The 22144-nt window shown below is 41.3% G+C and overlaps 1 protein-coding gene across 8 annotated transcripts in view; it reads left to right on the forward strand.

The window, feature by feature from the left end:
- The window catches only part of GABPB2 (GA binding protein transcription factor subunit beta 2), a 31930-nt gene extending 12569 nt beyond the window's left edge, over window positions 1–19361 (forward strand). For 3 of the 8 annotated variants that reach the window (XM_032628113.1, XM_032628030.1, XM_032628515.1), the window contains 4 exons: window positions 3462–3578; window positions 6065–6250; window positions 10390–10520; window positions 10647–15138. In XM_032628113.1, the coding sequence (XP_032484004.1) occupies window positions 3462–3578; window positions 6065–6250; window positions 10390–10520; window positions 10647–10946 (734 nt within the window). In that variant the 3' untranslated portion in view covers window positions 10947–15138. Of the gene's footprint in view, window positions 1–3461; window positions 3579–6064; window positions 6251–10389; window positions 10521–10646; window positions 15139–15957; window positions 16000–19069 lie in introns of those variants that run through there. The other 5 variants (XM_032628438.1, XM_032628364.1, XM_032628599.1 and 2 more) reach the window with 3 other exon arrangements.
- Window positions 19362–22144: the final 2783 nt, after the last annotated feature.

Consider the following 22144-nt stretch of genomic DNA (forward strand, 5'->3'; position numbering starts at 1 on the left):
GAATGGTGGGGTAGGCCTCTTGTTTCCCATCATCCAGTAATATTTTTAAGAATTAACTGAAAGGACCTTAAAAAAAAAAAAAGAATTAACTGAAAGTATCATAGGATTATCATTTTGGTGGATTTTTTTTTTTTTTTTTTTGCTACGCCCCACACCATGTGGGATCTTAGTTCCCCGACCAGGGATTGAACCCATGCCTCCTGCATTGGAAGCCCGGAGTCTTAACCACTGGACTGCCAGGAAAGTCCTTGGTGGATATTTTTGATACCAAAATCCAGATTATAAAGTTTGCTTTCAATTTTCCATTTGTGACTTAAAGATATCAGTCATCAGTGCCACCATCAAACTGCAGTGATTTGGGAAGGCAGACTAATTTAAACATTAATCAGAGCAAAACAAAGTTATGAAGATGAATTTCCTGTTTCTATAGAATCATAAGATGCACTCCAAAGTCAAATATAAATTGCCTTATATTGGTTCATAAAGGGTACAGGCTTTGGAATCTAATAATTAGGTTCTAATCTGGACTCTGACATTTACTACTGCATGACCCTGGGCAAGTTACTTAATTTTTCTGGATCTAGTTTTCTGAGGTTGCCTAGCCAACCATAGCACACTACCCTAAATCCTGGTCTGAAGAGCTTATTTATTTATATAAGCCACATTCTGAATAGGTAAAAAGTTTTCACTAACAATGCCATTTCCCTTCCAAAAACAACAGCAACCATGCACTTTTCACTTTATTTGATGTGGGGTCTTATATTAAAGAGAATGAAGGAATTAACATTATTTAACAATAAAGTACTTTATTTTCCTAGAACTCCCTGGGATAAGTCTAAAGAGGTAATTTGCATCATCTCTTCAGTTTCAACTGTGTATGTCAGAATATTAAACCTAATTTGTCACATATGTTCTTCATTTTGCTATTGAGGGGAAGTTGGGTGAGTCATTATGTTTGAATCAAAGGGAGAGCACCCTTAGGTTGGAATCATTTTATGCTAAGAAGTATATAATGCCTTTCTCATGAAGCAGTTCTACCCAGGTATTCTCCTTTAGCTTTGGTGGCCTACCTGATGTTTGTCCTGGAACTTTAATTATAACAGCCTTGCTTGTGTGTGTGTATGTGTGTGTTTTAACTGTGGTAAAATAATAACAGCCTCTTTTTTTTATTGTTAGTGACTTACTGTCACATATATTCCAACCTCCATGAGGCATATATCTAAAAATTGCTTATTCCTTGTTTGTTTCATCTGTGAGTTTTATGTCAGCACTTGGTACGATAGTCTGAGTGATAAGAAAAACATGAGCTAAGCAGGAAAATTAGGGTATAGGCTATAGCTGAATCTTGCTCTTACTGAAGTCATTAGATAGACACAGGCTCCTTTCTAGAGGTCAAGCACTGTGTTCTACTCAGACCATATGGTTCCCTGAGTTCCATGAGAAATTAAAATAAGGATATTATTACTATCTCTACCCTTATCTTCACTCCCACAGTCATCACCCAAAAGCTTTGATTAAGATAGTTTGCAGCTATGTGTATTATACAAGTAATCCACCTTTTTATGGAAAAATCTTCTGAAATTTAAATTTATAAACCAGTTAAACTAACTAGATTAATCATATCAGAAAAGGGCTTTAAGGTTTTTTTAAGTACTTTATAGATAATTGACTTTTTTTAAGCATAGTAGTAGGAGAACTTAAGAGTACATTTAGGGCTTCCCTGGTGGCGCAGTGGTTAGGTATCTGCCTGCCAATGCAGGGGACATGGGTTCAAGCCCTGATCCAGGAAGATCCCACATGCCGCCAAACACCTAAGCCCATGAGCCACAACTACTGAGCCTGCGCTCTAGAGGCCTCGAGCCACAACTGCTGAGCCCGCGTGTCACAACTACTGAAGCCTGCACACCTAGAGCCCATGCTCCGCATCAAGAGAAGCCACCACAATGAGAAGCCTGTGCACCGCAACAAAGTGTAACCCCCATTTGCCACAACTAGAGAAAGCCCGCGTGCAGCAATGAAGACCCAATGCAGCCAAAAATAAAATAAATGAAATTAAGAAAAAAAAAGAGCGCATTTAAAAAGAAAATAGGGCTTCCCTGGTGGCGCAGTGGTTGAGAGTCCGCCTGCCGATGCAGGGGACATGGGTTTGTGTCCCGGTCCGGGAAGATCCCACATGCCGCAGAGCGGCTGGGCCCGTGAGCCATGGCCACTGAGCCTGTGCGTCTGGAGTCTGTGCTCCGCAACAGGAGAGGCCACAACAGTGGGAGGCCTGCATACCGCAAAAAAAAAAAAAAAAAAGAAAAGAAAAGAAAAGAAGTTTATCAGTCACATTTCAGTCAGGTGACAAAGCTACATATGGTGTAGTTGTATTATACGTAATTTTATTGTACATATAAAATAAATATATCTATTTTATTATACATATATAATAAAATATATATATATTATAAGTATATAATTTATAAGCTTATAAACTTAATTTATAAACACTTTTTAGTAACAATGGAGTAACTACCATGAGGAGAGGAGAACTCAGGAATAGCCAGTAAGGGGAGCAGCCACTACTTCTGTATGACAAAACTTAATCTCATGCCAGATGACAAGAAATATTTATGGGGTCCAGCTTCAGTATCACAAGATACGGCAAAGAAGGGTGGATTTGCAGCCAAGAAGCAATTAATTCACAACTGGTACAATAAGTATCTCTGAAATTATAGTGAAAGAGGGAAATGAAATTCATGTTATAAAGGTTTGATTTATGCAAAACTGTTGAGTAATACTTTCAGTTCATAAAGTTAGGAGTGCCTATTGCCAGATTTAATACAGTTCCCTCTTGGAACTTAGCTGTAAGGATATCACACAGATACAAGAGAAAAAGATTATGAACAAATTGTTTTTGAAAAGCACATCATGACTTAACTAAAGTAGGTAATTGTTTAGCCTTTGACATTCAATATGTGAAACTTCAGGTTTTTAATGTCCTTGCACTTGAGGTCAGTCCTAGTCTTCTCACCTCTCTAGCTGATGAATAGAAGTAGCATGGTTGAATAAAGCCCAGGAGGGGCCTATTCCCTCAACACGGCTTAGTTTGGGGTGAGGCATGCTTTGTACCCTTACTGCCTGGTGCCAAGGAGAGCTCTGCATAGCCAGCCTAGGGAGTGGGTGGCACTCTTGGTCTGTTAGCTACTGATGCTCAGCATTGGCAATGCCAAGGGAATGATCAAATGAAGGGAATGTAGTGTGGCCCTATACCAAGCATATTACCTTAATCCACTTTAAAGAGAAGACTTTAAACCTTAAGAGTTTTAACACCATGATAATTGGTTTTTGTAAGTTTGTATTAGAGAGCAAGATTAAGCACATTAGAGTGAAAATCTGAGGTTTTGATTTAATAAGCCATTTTTAGTTCATCTCAATTTATTCTCTCCACTGGACCTCATTTGCCTTTTTTACCGAAATAGGTGACCCCCATGCCTCCTCAACAGTACACTTCTCAAATTCTACCACCTCAGTGCTGGCCACCCTTGCAGCTCTTGCTGAGGCATCAGCCCCGCTCTGCAACTCACACAGAGCCACAGGTAGGTAAGGGATATCTGCTGGATGAATCACCATTTCTTCTTTTGCTTTTGAATCTCCAGCAGATTTAATTTGCATGAAATGTTAAAGAATTATGGTTAGAGACAGCTAGGATAAAGAGATGTAGAGTCTTTGAGCATCAAAGAAAAATCGCTAAGTGATATAATCAGTCAGCCGAATAATATCAGAGAATGACTAAGTTATTCCTTTGTAGTTTTGCAGCTTCAGGTTTGTTTATCCTGACTCCAGTTGCATCAGATTGAAATGTTTAGTCTTATATTAGCAGAGTTTTGGAAATACTCTATGTTATGCTTTGTCTGATGCTATCATAGAATGATTCAAAGTAGCAGCCTAAATATCTTGTATTAAAGCATCAAAATACATGGGACTGCTACCTGGCTCATTGTTATATTCTTTGTACCTCAGGTTGGCTTGCTTCTATTTTCACTGGAGATGTTATTTTGGCATTTCCAGTGGATTTGTGAAGATACATTCTGTATAGTGCCCTTCTTATTTTAAAACAGAAAGGTTTCAGGTCACTTAGCCCGAGCTAGTGACCCACAGGGAAAAGGCTTAAGGCTTCATATAGGTAGGGGACAAATAGTCATAGGTAGGGCTAAATAATCATTTAGGAATCTTTCTGGAAACCTCTGGCAGTCTGCTCCATCATAAATGAAAGCAGATTGTTGATTTCTTTCTGCCGTTGATACTTGGATGCTGAGAACATTCCTCCAATCCTATTTTTCCAACTGACAACAATCATAAAGATCTCTACTCAGATGTGTATGAGTGAACAGCATGGCAGAGGAAAAAGCAATGTATTAAACTTGTGCTTGTTATTCTTTTGATTCGTTCTTTGATGTTGGATAAATCATTTAACTTCAGGTCTCAGTCTCCTCATCTCTGACATGATGGTTGGATTAGATTACCTATCAGGGTCCTTTCAGCTATAACATTTAACTGTTCTTTGTTTCTAAGAGGTGTGGATGCTCTATTTCCACTGAACTGCCTGAATGTGTCTCATATGGATAGTCCCTACCCCACTTATTGCAAAGTTCTACTTGTGACTCTTTAGATATAGAAATTTCATAGTGGTAGGAGCTGTTTCCCCTAATAGTTATTGGGGATACTGACTAACCAAACTGAAAATCTTTATTCAACATGATACATGTAAAGCTCTTAGAAAGGTACCTGGCACATAGTATCATTGCTGTTAATGTTATTGTTGATCTGTCAGATGAGAGAAGCCATCTACTATTTTTGTCTATCAGACTTCTTCAATGTTTTGACTTCTTGACATTTTATTTTGTTAATTCACTATTAAATGCCTTTATTTCTTATAGAAATAGATCTCTATAGTTATTTTTCTAAGCTCTCTAAAGTTGTTTAGACTTTCAAGATGCTTTCTGAAAAAGGAGTTCTGAGATCAAATATGTTTGGGAAACTCAGCATATCTTATTTTATGTTAGAGAGTCACAATGCCCATTAGTCTATTAGGGTCTCTGATACTTCCTACAAAATAAACACAAAAATTTAAGCATATTTAAACGAGCATTTTGAAAATGTGTTTGTACATAGAACCTATCTTTAGTGAAAGCTAACATGTCAATGAAGACATTTTATTTATTTATTTATTTATTTTTGGCTGTATTGGGTCTTCGTTGCTGCACGCGGGCTTTCTCTAGTTGCAGTGAGCGGGGGCTGCTCTTCGTTGGGGTGCACGGGCTTCTTACTGCGGTGGCCTCTCTTGCTGCGGAGCACGGGCTCTAGGCGTGCGGGCTTCAGTAGTTGTGGCACGTGGGCTCAGTAGTTGTGGCACACAGGCTTAGTTGCTCCGTGGCATGTGGCATCCTCCTGGACCAGGGCTTGAACCCGTGTTCCCTGCATTGGCAGGCGGATTCTTAACCACTGCGCCACCAGGGAAGTCCCTGAAGACATTTTAGAAAGTACTGTTCTAATGCATTCCCTGTTTTCTTTCTTTTTAAAAAATTTTTTAAAATTTATTTTTATTTATTTTATTTTCGGCTGTGTTGGGTCTATCATTGCTGTGTGTGGGCTTTCTCTAGTTGTGGCGAGCGGGGGCTACTTTTCATTGCGGTGCACGGGCTTCTCATCGCGGTGGCTTCTCATTGCGGACTACGGGCTCTAGGCTCGCAGGCTTCAGTAGTTGTGGCACACAGCTTCAGTAGTTGTGGTGCACAGGCTTAGTTGCTCCACAGCATGTGGGATCTTCCCAGGCTTGAATCCATCTCCCCTGCATTAGCAGGTGGATTCTTAACCACTGCGCCACCAGGGAAGCCCTCCCTGTTTTCTTTTCGCCTCTGACTTAGCATTGTTTACAGGAGCTTGCTTTTGTGAACTGTGTTGAATCTAACTTTTTTTTTCAAGTTTTTCTATCCCTGATATTATCAGTTTTAAGGGGGCTGAAATTACTGTACTTCTATTTTTTTTAAAGCTGAAATGTTATGTTTCCTTTTGTCATCTGTAGCTAATTCAGAGGAAATCATAGAAGGAAATTCTGTTGACTCATCAATCCAGCAAGTGGTGGGGAGTGGAGGCCAGAGGGTCATCACCATAGTGACTGATGGAGTCCCTCTGGGTAATATCCAAACTGCAATCCCTACTGGAGGCATTGGCCAGCCATTTATTGTAACTATGCAAGATGGACAGCAAGGTGAGTTATGCCATTTAGACAATTGTTTATTAAAAGATACTTTAGACACTCAACACACCTCTAAAAATGAGGCATTAGGGGGACTTCCCTGGCGGTCCAGTGGTTAAGACTCCACACTTCCAGTGCAGGGGGCGTGGGTTCGATCCCTGGTTGGGGAACTAAGATCCCACAGGCCACGTGGTATGGCCAAAAAAAAAAAAAAATGCATTAGGGCAAGTAGTGGGAATGGGAGAAAGCCAGATGCCAGATGGGACAAAGAAGCTCTGAAAAAGGAAAAGAAACAGAAGCCAGGCTGGCAAAGGCTATTTCTCCTCATATATATAAAATCTGTGAGTAAAACCAATAATCTGGTAGAAAAAAGAGCAAATAATGTCAACTAGTAGTTCACAGAAAAGAAAATAGGAAAATAGGGAAAAAATAGGAAAATACGTTCAACCTACTTCTTTCATGCAAGAGAAATATAAATAAATACTGCAGCAAGATACCATTAAAGCACTATATTGTCAAGGGTATGGGGAAACAGGCAATCTTATAAATCACTGGTGAGAGTGTAAATTACTGCATCCTCTGAAGAGCAAATTGTCAATATGTATCAGTATTGAAGATGCATATACCTTTTGGCTAAAAAGTTATTTTTCTATGAATTTATATTCACACACACAGAAATGACATATATACTAAATTATTCATTACAGCATTATTTGTAATCATCAGAGATTACAAAGAACCTAAGTAGAAGTCATTAAGGAACTGGATAAATAAATTATGATACACACCACCCATGCAATGGAATACTATGCAGCTATAAAAAAACAATGAGGAAGATTCTTGTATACAAGTATGGTCTGATCTCCAAAATATATTAAGTGACAAGAGCAAGATGCAGGGGTGTGTAGAGTATGCTACATTTGTATTTTTAAAAAAGGGAAATATATGTATATTTGCTAATATGTTCATAGACTTAGACTATCTCTGGAAGAACATTCAGAAATAACATTGATAATATTGGTTCCCTTGTGGCAGGGCACCTGGGTAGCTAGGGATGGATAGGAAAGACTATCTCTGGAAGAACATTCAGAAATAACACTGGTAACATTGGTTCCCTTGTGGCAGGGCACCTGGGTAGCTAGGGATGGATAGGAAGCTTTTCAATGTATATGCTTTTATAGCTTTGAACCATGTGAATGTATTACATATTTTAAAAATACATAAGTAAATTTTTTTTGAAAAAAGAAAGAAACTAATCGTTACAACTTCATTTCTCAAAAATACTGAAGGTTGAAGAAGGAGGTTTGGTATAATTACCTTTTGTGTCATCAAAATTTTGATTTGGCCTAAATAATTATGGGGATTTTATAATTTTCAAATTATTTGAATTGATGGATCTTTGCAGTATGGGAAGAAACAATAGAAATTAAACCTTTATAATTCGGGCTTTGGTATTATAAGTTCTTGGAGCTTATTTGAAAATATACCACTGATATTTTTGTGGATATGATTATCATTTAAAGTTTTGGGGGGCTCATTGAGTAAGTGAGAGCCTCTGCTTGTAATGGAGTTAAATAAATGAGAACGAAGTTGTTTTAAGGAAAAAAATAAAATTTGAGGTTTTGCCTAGATAAACTACACTACTTTTTAAAAATTTTTTTTAAAAAAAATTACTTACTTGTTTATTTTTTTTGGGCTGCATTGGGTCTTTGTTGCTGCATGAGGGCTTTCTCTAGTTGCAGCTAGCAGGGGCTACTTTTTTTTTTTTTTGCGGTACGCGGGCCTTTCACTGTTGTGGCCTCTCCCGTTGTGGAGCACAGGCTCCAGACGCGCAGGCTTAGCGGCCACGGCTCGCGGGCCCAGCCGCTCCGGGGCATGTGGGATCTTCCCAGATCGGGGCACGAACCCGTGTCCCCTGCATCGGCAGGCAGACTCTCAACCACTGCACCACCAGGGAAGCCCTATCGGGGGCTACTTTTTGTTGCAGTGTGCAGGGTTTCTCATTGAGCCCGGAGCACGGGCTCTAGGTGCACGGGCTCAATAGTTGTAGCTCATGGGCTCTAGAGTGCAGGCTCAGTAGTTGTGGTGCACCGGCTTAGTTGCTCCGCGGCATTTGGGATCGTTACTGACCAGGGCTCAGACCCGTGTCCCCTGCCTTGACAGGCGGATTCTTAACCACTGCGCCACCTGGGAAGTCCACTACACTACTTTTTACAGATGCATTTAACCAGGCCCAAAGAAGGAGAGCTGAAATTTTGTGAATTAATTGTAAGAAATTTTTAATCCCAGACAGAATTTCCATTTCCACTTAGCAGATATCCAAACTGCTTTCTACTGCTATCAGTTGATGAGTGTTCAAGGAATACAAGCTAATGTTAAAATCATCCAAACCAAATAACTAGGTAAATCTGCTTTAAACAAAAATCACAATGCATCCTAAAACCTAAGTATAATTTTAACTTTTTATTTTGAGATAATCATATATTCATTCATGTATAGTTGTAAGAAATAATACAGAAAGATCCCATATACCTATCACCCAGTTGCCCCCAATGGTAACATTTTTTATAACTCTAGTACAATATTACAGACAGGAAATTGACATTGGTACAATCCACCAACCTTATTGAGATTTTTTCCAGTTTTATATGCATTCATTTGTGAGTTTGTGTTCTATGCAATTTAATGCATCAGCACCACCAAAGTTGAGATACAAAACAGTTCCATCACCAAGATTCCTTTTGCTACTCTGTATTCCTGTGTTATAGCCACTTCCCTTCCCACCTCATTCCTAACCACTGGCAACCACTAACTAATTCATCTGTTCTCTATCTTTATATTTTTGTCATTTCAAGAATGTTATATAAATGGAATCATACAGTATATAACCCTTTGACATTGGCTTTTTTCTCTCAGCATAATTTCCTTAAGGTCTATCCAAGTTGCTGTTTGTATCAATAGTCCATTTCTTTTTATTGCTGAGTAGTATTCCATGGTGTAGATGTACCATAGTTTGTTTAACCATTTGCCTACTTAATCTGTCTCCAGGTTTTGGCTATATCTGAGTAAAGCTGTTATGATCAATCGTGTACAGGTTGTATGGGAACATAAGTTTTCAATTTTCTGGGGTTAATGTCCAAAAGTAAAATTTCCGGGTCATATGGTAAATGCATGTTTACTTTTGTAAAACACTGCCAAGCTATTTTCTACAGTGACTGTACCATTTTACATTTCCACCAGCAATTTATGAATAATCCAGTTTCCCACATTCTTGCCAGCGTTTGGTGTTATCACTATTTTTTTTTAAATTTTAGCCATTCGGATAGGTGTGTAGTGCATCATGTGTGTTGTGTGCATATGTGTGTTGACCCTTTTCTCACTTATCTATGAGAAGAGAAATAGTTAAATTAGACACAGCTAATGGCAAACTGCTTTCATGAAAGGTTTCTCAAAATTCTTATTTAAGATATCAGACCTACTTTAGATAAGTTATTTCTGCAGAATTGTAAGCTAAGTGGTCACAGCTTCTGATCTACAGTCAGACATTTCTATATAAAAGCCTCAGAGTTGGGTCTTAACTGCATGGCTTCCAAACCTGCAAATCTTCACCCTTCCTTTCTGAGGTCGTCTTAGTGCCTCTAATCTTTTTGGTTTCTCTTTGTAAAGCCATGCCTTGCCTGTTGATTATAAAATCCAAAGAGATATGAACAGTGAGATATCAGAGAATATATTTCAGTTTAGATGATTTTTTTTTTTTTTGGCTGCGTTGGGTCTTCATTGCTGTGCGCGGGCTTTCTCTAGTTGCGGTGAGCAGGGGTTACTCTTCGTTGCGGTGCACAGGTTTCTCATTGCGGTGGCTTCTCTTGTTGCAGAGCACGGGCTCTAGGTGGACGGGCTTCAGTAGTTGTGGCTCACAGGCTCTAGAGCACAGGCTCAGTAGTTGTGGAGCATGGGCTTAGTTGCTCCACGGTATGTGAGATGTTCCCAGACCAGGGCTTGAACCCGTGTCCCCTGCATTGGCAGGTGGATTCTTAACCACTGTGCCACCAGGGAAGCCCTATATTTTAGTTTATTGTCTGATTCAAAGTAAGCAAAGTCTCTTTGTTTTACTATGTATTCATCACCTCCAATTGGTGTCCTTTGGCTTATAGTTTTAACTGTACCTGCTGGTCAGGTTGCAGAGGAGACTGTCATTGAAGAAGAGGCAGAAGAAGCAGAGAAATTGCCACTGACTAAGAAACCAAGGATAGAAGAGATGACAGACAGTGTGGAGGAAAGCAAGGTAATGTTTTTAGCAGTGGTGGAGAGAAGAGAAGGCAAAGATTCAAAAGCCAGAACTTTCAAGGCCCATACCCTTCTTTTTTGTCTACTCTCAGGAATTCTTACCTGTGGCGGTTTACTTTTACAGGAAGGCACTGAAAGAGAGCTACTTCAGCAGCAACTCCAGGAGGCTAATCGAAGAGCCCAGGAATACCGACACCAGCTCCTAAAGAAAGAGCAGGAGGCAGAACAGTACCGCCTCAAGCTAGAGGCCATGGCCCGACAACAGCCCAATGGAGTTGATTTCACCATGGTTGAAGAGGTGGCTGAGGTAGATGCTGTAGTAGTTACAGAGGGGGAGATGGAGGAGAGAGAGACAGAAGTGACTGGGGCAGTAGGGACCACAGAGCCTCATACTGGAGTTTCCATGGAAACTGTTTCAACTTAATGTGCAAGGGCCACAGCTTGTGCTGTGTCTATCTTTTTCCTCTTTTTAAAAGAAAATACAAAGGACAAACATTGTATAAAAATTAAAAATGTCCTAAAGAAGAAAACTATAGCAGGGTACAGAGTTTGGGCTCGGGAAGGCTCTCTATGCAACTGGAAAATTCAAAGCCAAATTTAGGGAACAAGTCTTCTGAGGGACCAAAAGAATAAGGACCAAATTTCTCAGCTCACATCATTGCTTGAAGCATAGAGGTAAAAGAATGCTGGATGTTGCAGATTGATTGTTTTTTAAATAACTGACTTTCTATCAAAAGATTTTAAAATAATATTCCTAATACGGACACACCCAGAGCCTTTAATATTATAGTTGTACCATCAAGTGACCTGAAACTGCCTTAGATTTATGATGTGTACCTGTTAGAGGAGAAACCTAATTGGAAGGAGGGATTAGACACAAGTTTTGGGGAAGAGAAAGAAATATATTCCACTTCCAAAGGAGCAGGCAGGCACTCCCCACTATCCTGAGTTAATTTCGCTGAAAAGAAATGTGTGATTGCCTGACTAAATTTGCATCCATTGTGTGTCCATAGCTCAGATGCCAGTTTAAGAAACTGAAATAGAATTTTTAAAAACTGGAAAGGAGAGAAGTGTATATAAATCCAAAATCCTCCAGGCTGTGCCTCTACAATGCTGGAAAGTTGCCAGAAAGAGGCTCGTGGGGTTAAGAAACAATCTGGTCCTGAGATACCAACTTTGCTCTGGCTGGATTTTATGAAATCGCAATCAGGAGGGTAGTCTGTTGTCAGAACAACTTGCTTCCAACCATTTATTTATGTAATATCAAGCTTTAATATCAACTTTTTAATTTCATAAAATTTGTTGAGTTTTCTAAGTGTGCCTTTCTGTGGAACTTACATGGTATCTTCTCATATGCAAGAAAAGACAGGGGGAGAGATGAATGCTGAGGATGTTGTATAGCTTTCTCCATCTGATTTGGGTTGAGTAAATTGCTCTATTTCCTTAAGGTCGGGCCTTGTGCAGAGCTTTTGTGCCTTATAGTTGCTCAGTGTGTGCTGGCAAAGGGAGTGAGAACTACCAGTGCCGTAATGTAAGGAACCAAAGATTCTGACCAGATGCTTCGTCACCTGACTCTCTTCTCTCCCACTATGCCTGCTCCCTTTGCCAATATACTTTTGAAAGTGTTTCATTGCTGGGATTTCTTGGAGTTTTTTTTAAAAAAGGGAATACGGATGGAGAGAGAGGGGTTATGGAGAGGTCATCATCCTGGACTTGCTTGCTTGCTTTGTTGTAAATTAAAAGCAACTAGAGGGAGCTGTGCCAAGTAAACATTTGAATGACTGTTTAGAATATGGTTTTCTTAATTAGCAATCATGGGGAAAACATACATTTTTAATTTGGAATAAAATGTGACAGTTAACATGGTTCTGTTTACCTTGATTAGTGAAGTAATTTGCTGCAGTTTTCCAGAGGTGCAGAATCATTTGGGGCTTAAAATAGACTGAAAACATAACTCCCCAAACCAAATTTAACAAACAGAATTGGCTATTAGAGGTTTATAGACAAAAATATCAGTTATGAAATTAATCTTGGTTACGGGCCAGCGTAGCTAGGTTTTCTCCATGGACCAAGTACTAAGCACTTCCCAGATGATCAGAGATTAGTCTGCACTGTTGGGGATGATGGAGAAATGCAGTGGAGGAGCCTAGGTGAGGGAGAGGGTAAAATTGTGGTATCTGCTGTCAAGTCGTCCTATTTCTGTTTGCAATATTTTTCCTTTTTCTGAGTCCCTTTGTGAATCAGGTGCTAACAATAAGCTGCTATTGTGTGCCATTTCAAAGCTTTAGCTTAACTATAGAGGGACCAAGTGTTATTTTAGATGTGTTTTGTGTGTGTTCTTGGTGCATACATTGACTTTAATTCCTTCTTTTATTTTTTCCTGTTCAGGGAGTGGAGGTTAACTGTGTAGAAAATATGCAGGCCCAACCACCTCACTCTCTGAGGTAGCTTCTTATTGAGGGCTTCTTATTGAGTTTCCATCCAACACTCTCTTCTGAGCATACAGAGTACCTACTGTTTGGGGGAACTGTTTAGAGTTTCTTATTATTTTGTTTTTGTAAGAGCCTATCATTCCCACCCAGTAAAATATCTAATACAGCCCAAGTCATTTTTGATGATGGGCTCTCTGAGATAGGGAGTTAAAGGGGGGGTTGGGATAGGGAGAGAGAGAAGGGAAATGTCTAGAAAGGTGTAGGTAGCAAAAGGGCATTTGTTTTTATTTACTTGGAATAGACCTTTTAGCATCCCAGAGAAGGGAAATAGGGCTTGATCTCTAATTGTATTGCCATAGAGAGAATGGTAGGTCAGGATGCCTTGTAGTTAGATTAAATATGAAAGACATGAATGGCCGTACCATTGTATGATTTTGCATATTTTTCTGGATCAGCCATGGAAGTTAGAAAAATTTTCCTAGATCTTCTGGGTTTGGGGATTCCAACTGGCTTATTGGTAAGGTTGGATTACAGAGAATCAAACAGACAAGTGGTTCAGAGATGGTACTTGAGCAGGAGAAACCTGAAGCCTAGGATGATTGCCTACTTTAAAATAAAGCTGCTTTAATAATATCAGTATTAATATAGGAATATTAGACCCTACATTTATATTTTGGTTTTAAGCTTTCCCCTAAAAAGGAGAAAGAAATAAATCTTAATATTTCTGTTCTTGTTCCTGGCTTCAGGGAAATTACTTACCAATGTATAAATGTACATTCCCTTCCTATCACTACCTCTGTGGGATCCCTTAATTGTAATGCCAGAGTTGAGGTCTCTTAATTGAAATATGGGAGAACTTGGCTTTAGGTTTTCTGTATATTGAACTCAGCACCTTAAAAGATGTTCTTTTTCTCTGTCAGATCTGTGTTTCATAATTTTTGCCTTTGCCTCTCCCCCTTTTTCAGCCTTAGCACTGCATTATTAAAATGTTTGTATCTGCTCAGTAATATTAGAAATCTGTGGCATGCAAAATGACTTTCTTTATATTGCTGTAAAAGAAATGAATTTAACAGAGGGCTCTCCAGTTGAAGTTAGGTATTTTGTGACCAGGCATTTTTAACACCCCTTTGCTGCACGTATATATTGTGTACATTTATAAACACATATGAATTTTCCCACTTTTCTCTTTGTTTATTTGAGGTTCAACTCTAAAGTACCTGGTAAAAGCTGGAAATATTTTTATTTCATTAAAAACATTAGAGAGGGTTTCTTTCAATTGTGTAAAGACACTGAGGAAGAAAAAGCAAGCATTACTTTGGCCCTTTTTCTGAGGTATGCTCAACTGGCAGTAATGAGAAACCTGAGGAGTGAGGCCCTAGGGAGAGCTAGTACCTAGCTTTGCAGAGATTTCTTTAGCATACAGTGTGATGACATTGGTAAACTGAAAGATTCAGAGCAGGGTAAGGGGTAGAGATGGAGCTGCCTTTCCACAGAGCAAACCTCCTTTCAGCTCCTATGGTAGCTATTTTGACTGGCATTTGTATAATTTCTTACACCTCTGAAAAGGAAAGAAACCCTAGATAAAGTTCCATGGCAGAAGGAGCAGACATTCTATACATCTGCTTCCCAGTTTAGGCATCTCACCCTTTTAAGGAATGATCATTCTGAGAAAGCTTCTGTGGGCTCTTTTCCTAACAAACAACATTATAGACCCTCAGAGCTAGAAGACATGAGGCATATAGTGAACTATTCCCAGAAGTTTAATATTGAGTGGGAATCGGTTTTTGTCCAGATTTGTTGGAGAATGGCCTCCTGTTCTCTACTTGTTATATAGACATCTCTGTATGGCCAGAAAAGGAGCTTTAGAATGGAATACATATTAAGACCGCCTATGTGCTGCTCTAGGCTCTTATCTATTTCCACTTTATGTGATACTTTCCCCTTATGAGTTCGTACTCTATTTCCTATGCCAGTATATTTAACAAGAGACCAGGAGCAAGAAGGATGTAAATTCAAATTAAGTAGCTTTGAACCTCTGGTGCTGCCTTTTTTTTTTTTTTTTTTTAAGCCTCTCTTAAGATTAGGAGGTGGGGTGATATCCCTAGACTCCAGACTACTACATAGCAATGTGGCTTGTTAATGGCAGGAAATTGTGATTCCCTGTCTCTCTCCTCCCCTTTCCCCTCTAACTACTTCTGCCTCTGTGACCCCATTGTTCTTATCTCACTGAGTCTTTCCCAGTCACTAGAATTTAATTAATAGGTCATTTCTAATCTATGCGCCTTGTCTTTCCTCCTTCTGTCCCCTCCTTCCCTACCACATATTTTCTGTTTATTCTTAAGTGGTTTGTTTCTGAGAATTAATCTAGGTCATACCCTGTATCCTGTGCTTCCTAGTTGGTCTCAGGCATCTTGCTCTATCAACAGTGTAATGATAGCAGCAGCTCCCTTCTCTGGCTTTGCCCTGTGTACTGTCCTTCTGCCAAGGCCATTTGTGTTGGGGGGGGAGCAGAGAAAGGGTAGGTGGGGTGCCTAGCTTCTTCTCAAAACATCTTCAGTTTTTCGGGTTGTCTGACAGCTTTATGTACAGTATGTTTTAAGAAAACTTAAGTATAATTCTCTTTTTTATTTAGGATTTTAATTAAATAGGGTTTGATTCTGATGAGCAAGTTTGTGTGTGTGTGTGTGAGCATTTGTGTGTATGTACACCTATACAGATCTATATTATATATACAATTTTTGTACTATCATTTAAAATAAAAAAATGTTTCTTACTAAAAAGTCTTACCATTTCAGGTGTCATTGAAATTTTTTTTCCATCTCCTGGGCAAAAATTGTATCTACTGCCTGGTCACAGATAATCCTTAAGAGCAAGTTTTCCCCGTCCTACTGAGCTAATGAGGGTGGAGCAGTGGGAGAGTGGTTTTGGTGGGGGGAGCATCTTCTTTCCCCTCTTTGGTGCCTCTTCTGACCCATTCACACTCTCTACCTTTTCCTTATCTAGCTACTCCTCAGCTGGTATTCTTAAGAGGCAGAGCAAGTTGAGGTAAGAACTGAAGTGAGAATGGAGAGAACTTTTGACTGGCTTATTAATTTACATCTTCTTTCCTTCTTTTATCCCCCACTCCATTCCCTAAAAGCAAACAACCAAGAGAGGAGAATAGTAGCTGAAGTAAATGATTCTGTGCCTTGTGTGGGAGTTAAGTCAATGCCAAGATAAGGGGCGGGGTACGGGAAGAACATCAGGCCCAGGGAGGCTTGGACATAGTGCATTTGCTCTGCTGGCTTCTAAGCTACTCTTAGTTAATAAGGTGCTTGTTGTTATCTCAGTCTAATTCAGCACATATTTATTAAGTAAATATGCGTAGCAGTCTGGTTGTGGCGCAATCCCTGTTGATAGCCAGGGTTGAACGGACCCACTTAGCTGGCTACTTGAGTGTTCCCGTCTAGTGTATAGTGTTCTCAAAAGCTGCTCCATCGGCAATAAAGATGCCTTTCTCAGATAAAGGAGGGTAGGGCTTCCCTGGTGGAGCAGTGGTTAAGAATTCACCTGCCAATGCAGGGGACACGGGTTCGAGCCCTGGTCCGGGAAGATCCCACATGCCGCGGAGCAACTAACCCTGTGCGCCACAACTACCGAGCCTGCACTCTAGAGCCTGCGCACCACGACTAATGTAGCCCGCGTGCCTAGAGTCCCTGCTCCGTAACAAGATAAGCCACCGCAATGAGAAGCCTGCGCACTGCAAAGAGTAGCCCCTGCTCTCCGCAACTAGAGAAAGCCCGCCTGCAGCAACGAAGACCCAACACAGACAAAAATTTAAAAATTAATAAAATTAATAAATTTAAAATAAATAAATAAATGAGGGTAAAACCAAAGTCAAGGACATATAAGTATCAGTGTTCAACATTAGAATCTCCAGGTAAGCTCTCAAAGTCAATATTTAGGAAATTGAATGCTTACCATGTACTAGGCTGCATGTGGATAATTGCTTTTTGGTAAACAATACTGTGTACATATTAACTATAAGGTGCATCTGGCAGGTACCTCATAAATGTATATATGGTCTTTGCTCTGCCTAGAGAAAAAGAGCAGGAACTCAAAAAGCCTTGAGAAGCAAAGAACTGAAAGTGTTGAATTAAAATCCTAGCGAAAAAAAAAAAAAAAAAAAAAAAATCCTAGCGAGAGGGTTTCCCTGGTAGCGTAGTGGTTAAGAATCTGCCTGCCAAGGCAGGGGACACGGGTTCGAGCCCTGGTCCAGGAAGATTCCACATGCCGCAGAGCAACTAAGCCCGTGCGCCACAACTACTGAGCCTGCGTTCTAGAGCCCAGGAGCCACAACTACTGAGCCCACGTGCCACAACTACTGAAACCTGCGCGCCTAGAGCCCATGCTCCACAACAAGAGAAGCCACCTCAATGAGAAGCCCGCGCACCGCAACAAAGAGTAGCCCCCGCTCACCACAACTAGAGAAAGCCCGCGTGCAGCAACAAAGACCCAGAGCAGCCAAAAAAAAAAAAAAATCCTAGTAAGAAAAATCATCAGGCATATGGGAAAGTTGGAAGGGAATTGGAGATTTAGGAACCTAGAGTTCTCTGAAGGGTAAATATTCTTAAATGATGGAAAAAACCATGAACTAGGGCAACTTGCCTAAGATTTTCTCTCTCTGTGAAAGTGAGCCCTCTACTCCAAGATCAGTAGGTAGAAAATACAAGAGAAGGTTGAAGTGGGAGCAGCCTAGTGATAATTACACCTATGTAGGAGTTTCTGCAAGATGTCTGATAGCTAACAGTAAGTTTAGACTATTGGGGACCCCTGAGCCAGGTGTGGGGCTGCACTCTGCTACCATAAACAGTCCTAAAGTTTAAGAAAGTTCTTACTGTAAAGTAAAATGATATTTTAGAGAGAGGCCAATATCATAAATAATAACATGCTTTTAGTTTGTGCTACGTGTCCGTCAATGAGCTAGGAACTTTGTATGCACACAAACATACCTATCTTGCAAGGTATGTATTATCTTCATTATGTAGATATTAAAAAACAGGCTGTGACTTTGCCCCAAGCCCCTCAGCTTAAAAATTTTTTTTTCTTTCTAAAACTACAGTTTCTACATGTAGTGTTTTTTCCTCTGTAGTTTATCCTTTAGTCACAATACCGTCTCACTTGACTTTGGGCAGCTTAATTCATCTCAAATTGCAGTTAAGAAACTGGAGAGAAGTAAATTCTCCAAGCAGCCTTTCTAGCAAAATCCCCAAAGTAAGTTTTGCTCCAAAACTAATTCAGGAGGCATCTCCATAAAGCTGCTGGTCAGCAACACTTGAGCAAGGAGAGTCAAAGATAACCTCTCTTGCAGGAAATGGATGGGGTCTTCATCTCTAGGTGTGCTGGATTCTTCTGTCTTTCCTTTAGGTCACTTTCCTCCTTACTGTATCTCGTTCTCTATCCTGGGAGGCTAACCTGTATGAATTTCATCAACGGGTTCCCTGTGCTTTGGCTTCCAGTTGGATTCAGTCAGTAGGGAGCTCTGGGCAGGAGACTGGATGGAGACAAAAGACTGAAATCAGTGTATTGATTTCCCAGGTTCCCTCCCTTGGGGTCCCCTGGGCCTAGCTGTATCCTTTGATTAAAGGCCACTGCCCCACTCAATGCAATCTCTCCTTCCAAGTCTCAGTAGCCATTACCTCCCTTTGTCCTTTCAGGTGTAAGGCTGTTACTAGCCTCCAGTTACTGACCTATCCCTTGCCAACACTTTTTAAAAGGAGCCCTTCATTATTTTGAGCGTGTCAACTATTTTCTCTTGGGACCCCTAATACACCTGGTAAAGATAGGTGATCTTTTGGATTCATAGACTTCATATTTTATCCATATACTTCAATCTTACTCTCATACATGTGACCTTAAATTCTTATGAGTCAACAGTTCTGAAGGGTCAACTGCTGGATTAAGTAACAGAGAGTGACTCACACCTGTGTGGTTCCCAAGTGTGGGGTAGTAGCATCAAGGAGACATAAATCTGAGAGATAATAATAGCTCAGGCCCCTATGACTTAGCTACCAAAGAACCCAAGATGCTGAACAGCTTTTCAAGTTTTGTGACTGTGGAACCTTCTGTGTTTCAGGTCCCCAAAGCTTTATACAAGCTGTTGGACTCTGCCTACTGGGGCCCTGGTTTCTCCATAACCTCCCAGGATACCTCTGAGAAATCAGCTTAGAAATCCCTCAGGATGACAACTTTATCCTGTTGGCACATTCTATTTTTTCTAAAGACGAAGTTTGAGCTAATATCCTAATTTTAGAAAAAGACTGTCAGGGCTTCCCTGGTGGCACAGTAGTTAAGAATCTGCCTGTCAATGCAGGGGACACGGGTTCAAGCCCTGGTCTGCAAAGATCCCACATGCTGCGGAGCAGCTAAGCCCTTGTGCCACAACTACCGAGCCTGCGCTCTAGAGCCCGCAAGCCACAACTACTGAGCCCACATGCCACAACTACTGAAGCCTGCATGCCTAGAGCCCATGCTCAGCAATAAGAGAAGCCACCGCAATGAGAAGCCCGTGCACCACAACGAAGAGTAGCCCCTGCTCACCGCAACTAGAGAAAGCCTGCATGCAGCAACGAAGACCCAACATGGCCAAAAATAAATAAAATAAATAAATGTATTTTTTAAAAAAAGACTATCAGCAGATTCCTGAGTTAGGATCATGTTTATCCCTGTGTTGATAGTGATAATAATTTCTTTCAGTTTATCCCTAATTTATTATTCACTGCTGTCAGGATGAGGTGTTTCAGGATGAGTGCTAATGAATTGCATTCTTAATAGTCTATTTTGGGCAAATAACCGTTTCCCACAAAGCACTTAATTTAAGCCTATATATTTATATGGTGCTTTATAAACCCCATGTTGGCATATGTTCTTTCCATACTTTACAAAAGAAATTGAGGCGCGGAGAGGTTAGTGGAATTGCCAAGGTCACCCATAAAATTATTAAGGGGCAGAGTCCAAGGACTGTTGCTCTCACTGCAACATAGTTGCTTTCACTAGCCCTGAGAAGGTTCTGAGAGTCCAGCTTAGGCATTCTTGGCTAGAGAAGTTGCCATAGTGTTTTTGTTTGTTAATATTTATTTATTTTTGGCTGCGTCAGGTCTTAGTTGCCGCAGGCGGGATCTTTCATTGCCACACGGGCTTAGTTGCCCCACAGCATGTGAGATCTTAGTTCCCCGACCAGGGATTGTACCAGTGTCCCCTGCACTGGAAAGCGAATTCTTAACCACTGGACCACCAGGAAAGTCCCCATAGTTTAGAAATACTAATAAATGAACATCCTTTACAATTAAACTGAAACCAGGACTTTAACCTGTAAATTGTTAAATTTCGATTGTACTTCTCTTTTGGGTCTACATTTGAACCAGAGGATCTTTTACCCCTTTGTGACCACCTTCAGGGCAAGAAGTGAAGTATCTGTGAGACTTGGCCCTTAGAGGGCTATGAAAGGTTGCAGTCTTAGAATTTTTCTTTGTCCTGGCTTGGTTTGAAAAGGATAATGAAGTCAGGTGACTGGAAAGATTCTTTACTTCTTCCTTTCTCTCCTCCACTATCTAGCAACTATCAATGATTTCAAAGTATCTCGGTTTAAGTAAAGCATCCAGTGAGAAAAAATTGAGATCTAAAGGACCTCTCCAACCCGGTGAAACAAGCTCCAAGCAGAAAGCGGGTAGACTCTGGAGGACAGCCAGATTTGGTGGAACAAGCTATCCGATGTGTGAGAAGTGTTCAGAGGGCATTTAAAAACCTTGAGGGTAAAATCTATAAACGAAGTTTGTAAGGATACAAAGGGAAACGTATTGCTGAGTAGAAGCAGATCGCAAAGTTAGGAATAATAGCCCAGGGTGAGTTTGAAGGAACCGCCATCTCACAAGATACCATGTTTTCTCCTTTAGAAAGGGTTTTCACGTACATTATCGTACTTGAGCCTCTCAACCCCATTTTTCAGGTGAGGAAACGGAGGCTTAGGGTAGAGCTTTGACTAGGCAGGATCACAGGCAGTAAAGGGCGGAGCTAGAAACCATCTCAGGGTTCTTCAAACTGTTCCCAGCGGATTCCTGTCGAGGGCTTTTAGGCAAAAAACCCGGAGAGGAACTGGCGAAGCTTCCTTAGCTGCAAGGCGTGGTCTGGCCTCCAGGAGGCGCCAGCGGCAGGGCGGCCTAGGGCTCCAACCCGGTGGATATCTCCGCCACGCGCCGGTAAAAACGAGACTTGTAAATCCGCAAAAGCAGCCACCGCCCGCGCGAGGTCTTTAGCTCCAGGCAGTGGGCGGGGCAGGCCGTCCTGCTCGTCCCTCTCATTGGCCCCCGGGAGTAACGGACAGGTATCTGCACCCAGCCCAGGCCAGAAGAACCTCACGACACACGCTAGCTGATCTTCGGCGCGCGGGGCTCGAGTGCGGCCCGGGAGTCCGCGAGAGGAGGCTACGCATGCGTGCAATAAATATGCTTCTCGGCACCCCTCTGGCTCCGCGAAGGGGAACTCCTTAGGGAACTGCTGAGGCAAACCCCTAACTTCACCAGTACTTTGCTGGGGTTTTTTTTGCAGCCTACCCCTCTTGCGACCCAGGTTTTTCCAGCCAAATTCCCTTTATGACAAGATTTCCTGGTGTGAAACTTCAGTCACTTACGCTGCAGCTTCATTTTATTTCTCCAAAAATACCCTCCCCCCACCCCATAGAGCATTCTACGAAAAAGTCCCTCTTATCTCGGTCCAGAAACGTGCTCGGAGTACCCTCCCTAACCCCACCTAAATTCTACCCGGGTTCTCCTGGGCCCTGGTTCATCTCCACGCACCATTTCTTAGCTTGCCTCCTTCAGGAAATCTTTCGTGATAAACCCCGGTGGGAGCGCAGCCATCCCAATTACTCGGGAGAGAGCTCAAGGCCAAGTTGAAGGCAGAGATTCTGGAGAAAAAGGGCTCAGAGCAGCCGACCGACTCCCGCCCCGCCCCCTCCGCGAGTAAAGTCAGGCAGTGGCTCGGGGACACAGCTGTATTGGGAAGGGGAGGCTCCTACACAGTAGGAGGAGGCACGTCCCAGGAGGCCCGAGGACTCTACACAACGGGCATGGCGCAGCCCCGTCCGTCCGCCGTGCGGCCCGCCCGGGGCCGAGTCTGTGGAGGCCCGGAGGGGCGAGTTAAGGCAGCTTGGCTG

Source organism: Phocoena sinus, chromosome 1, assembly GCF_008692025.1.
Source record: "Phocoena sinus isolate mPhoSin1 chromosome 1, mPhoSin1.pri, whole genome shotgun sequence".
In the NCBI taxonomy this organism is placed as follows: domain Eukaryota; kingdom Metazoa; phylum Chordata; class Mammalia; order Artiodactyla; family Phocoenidae; genus Phocoena; species Phocoena sinus.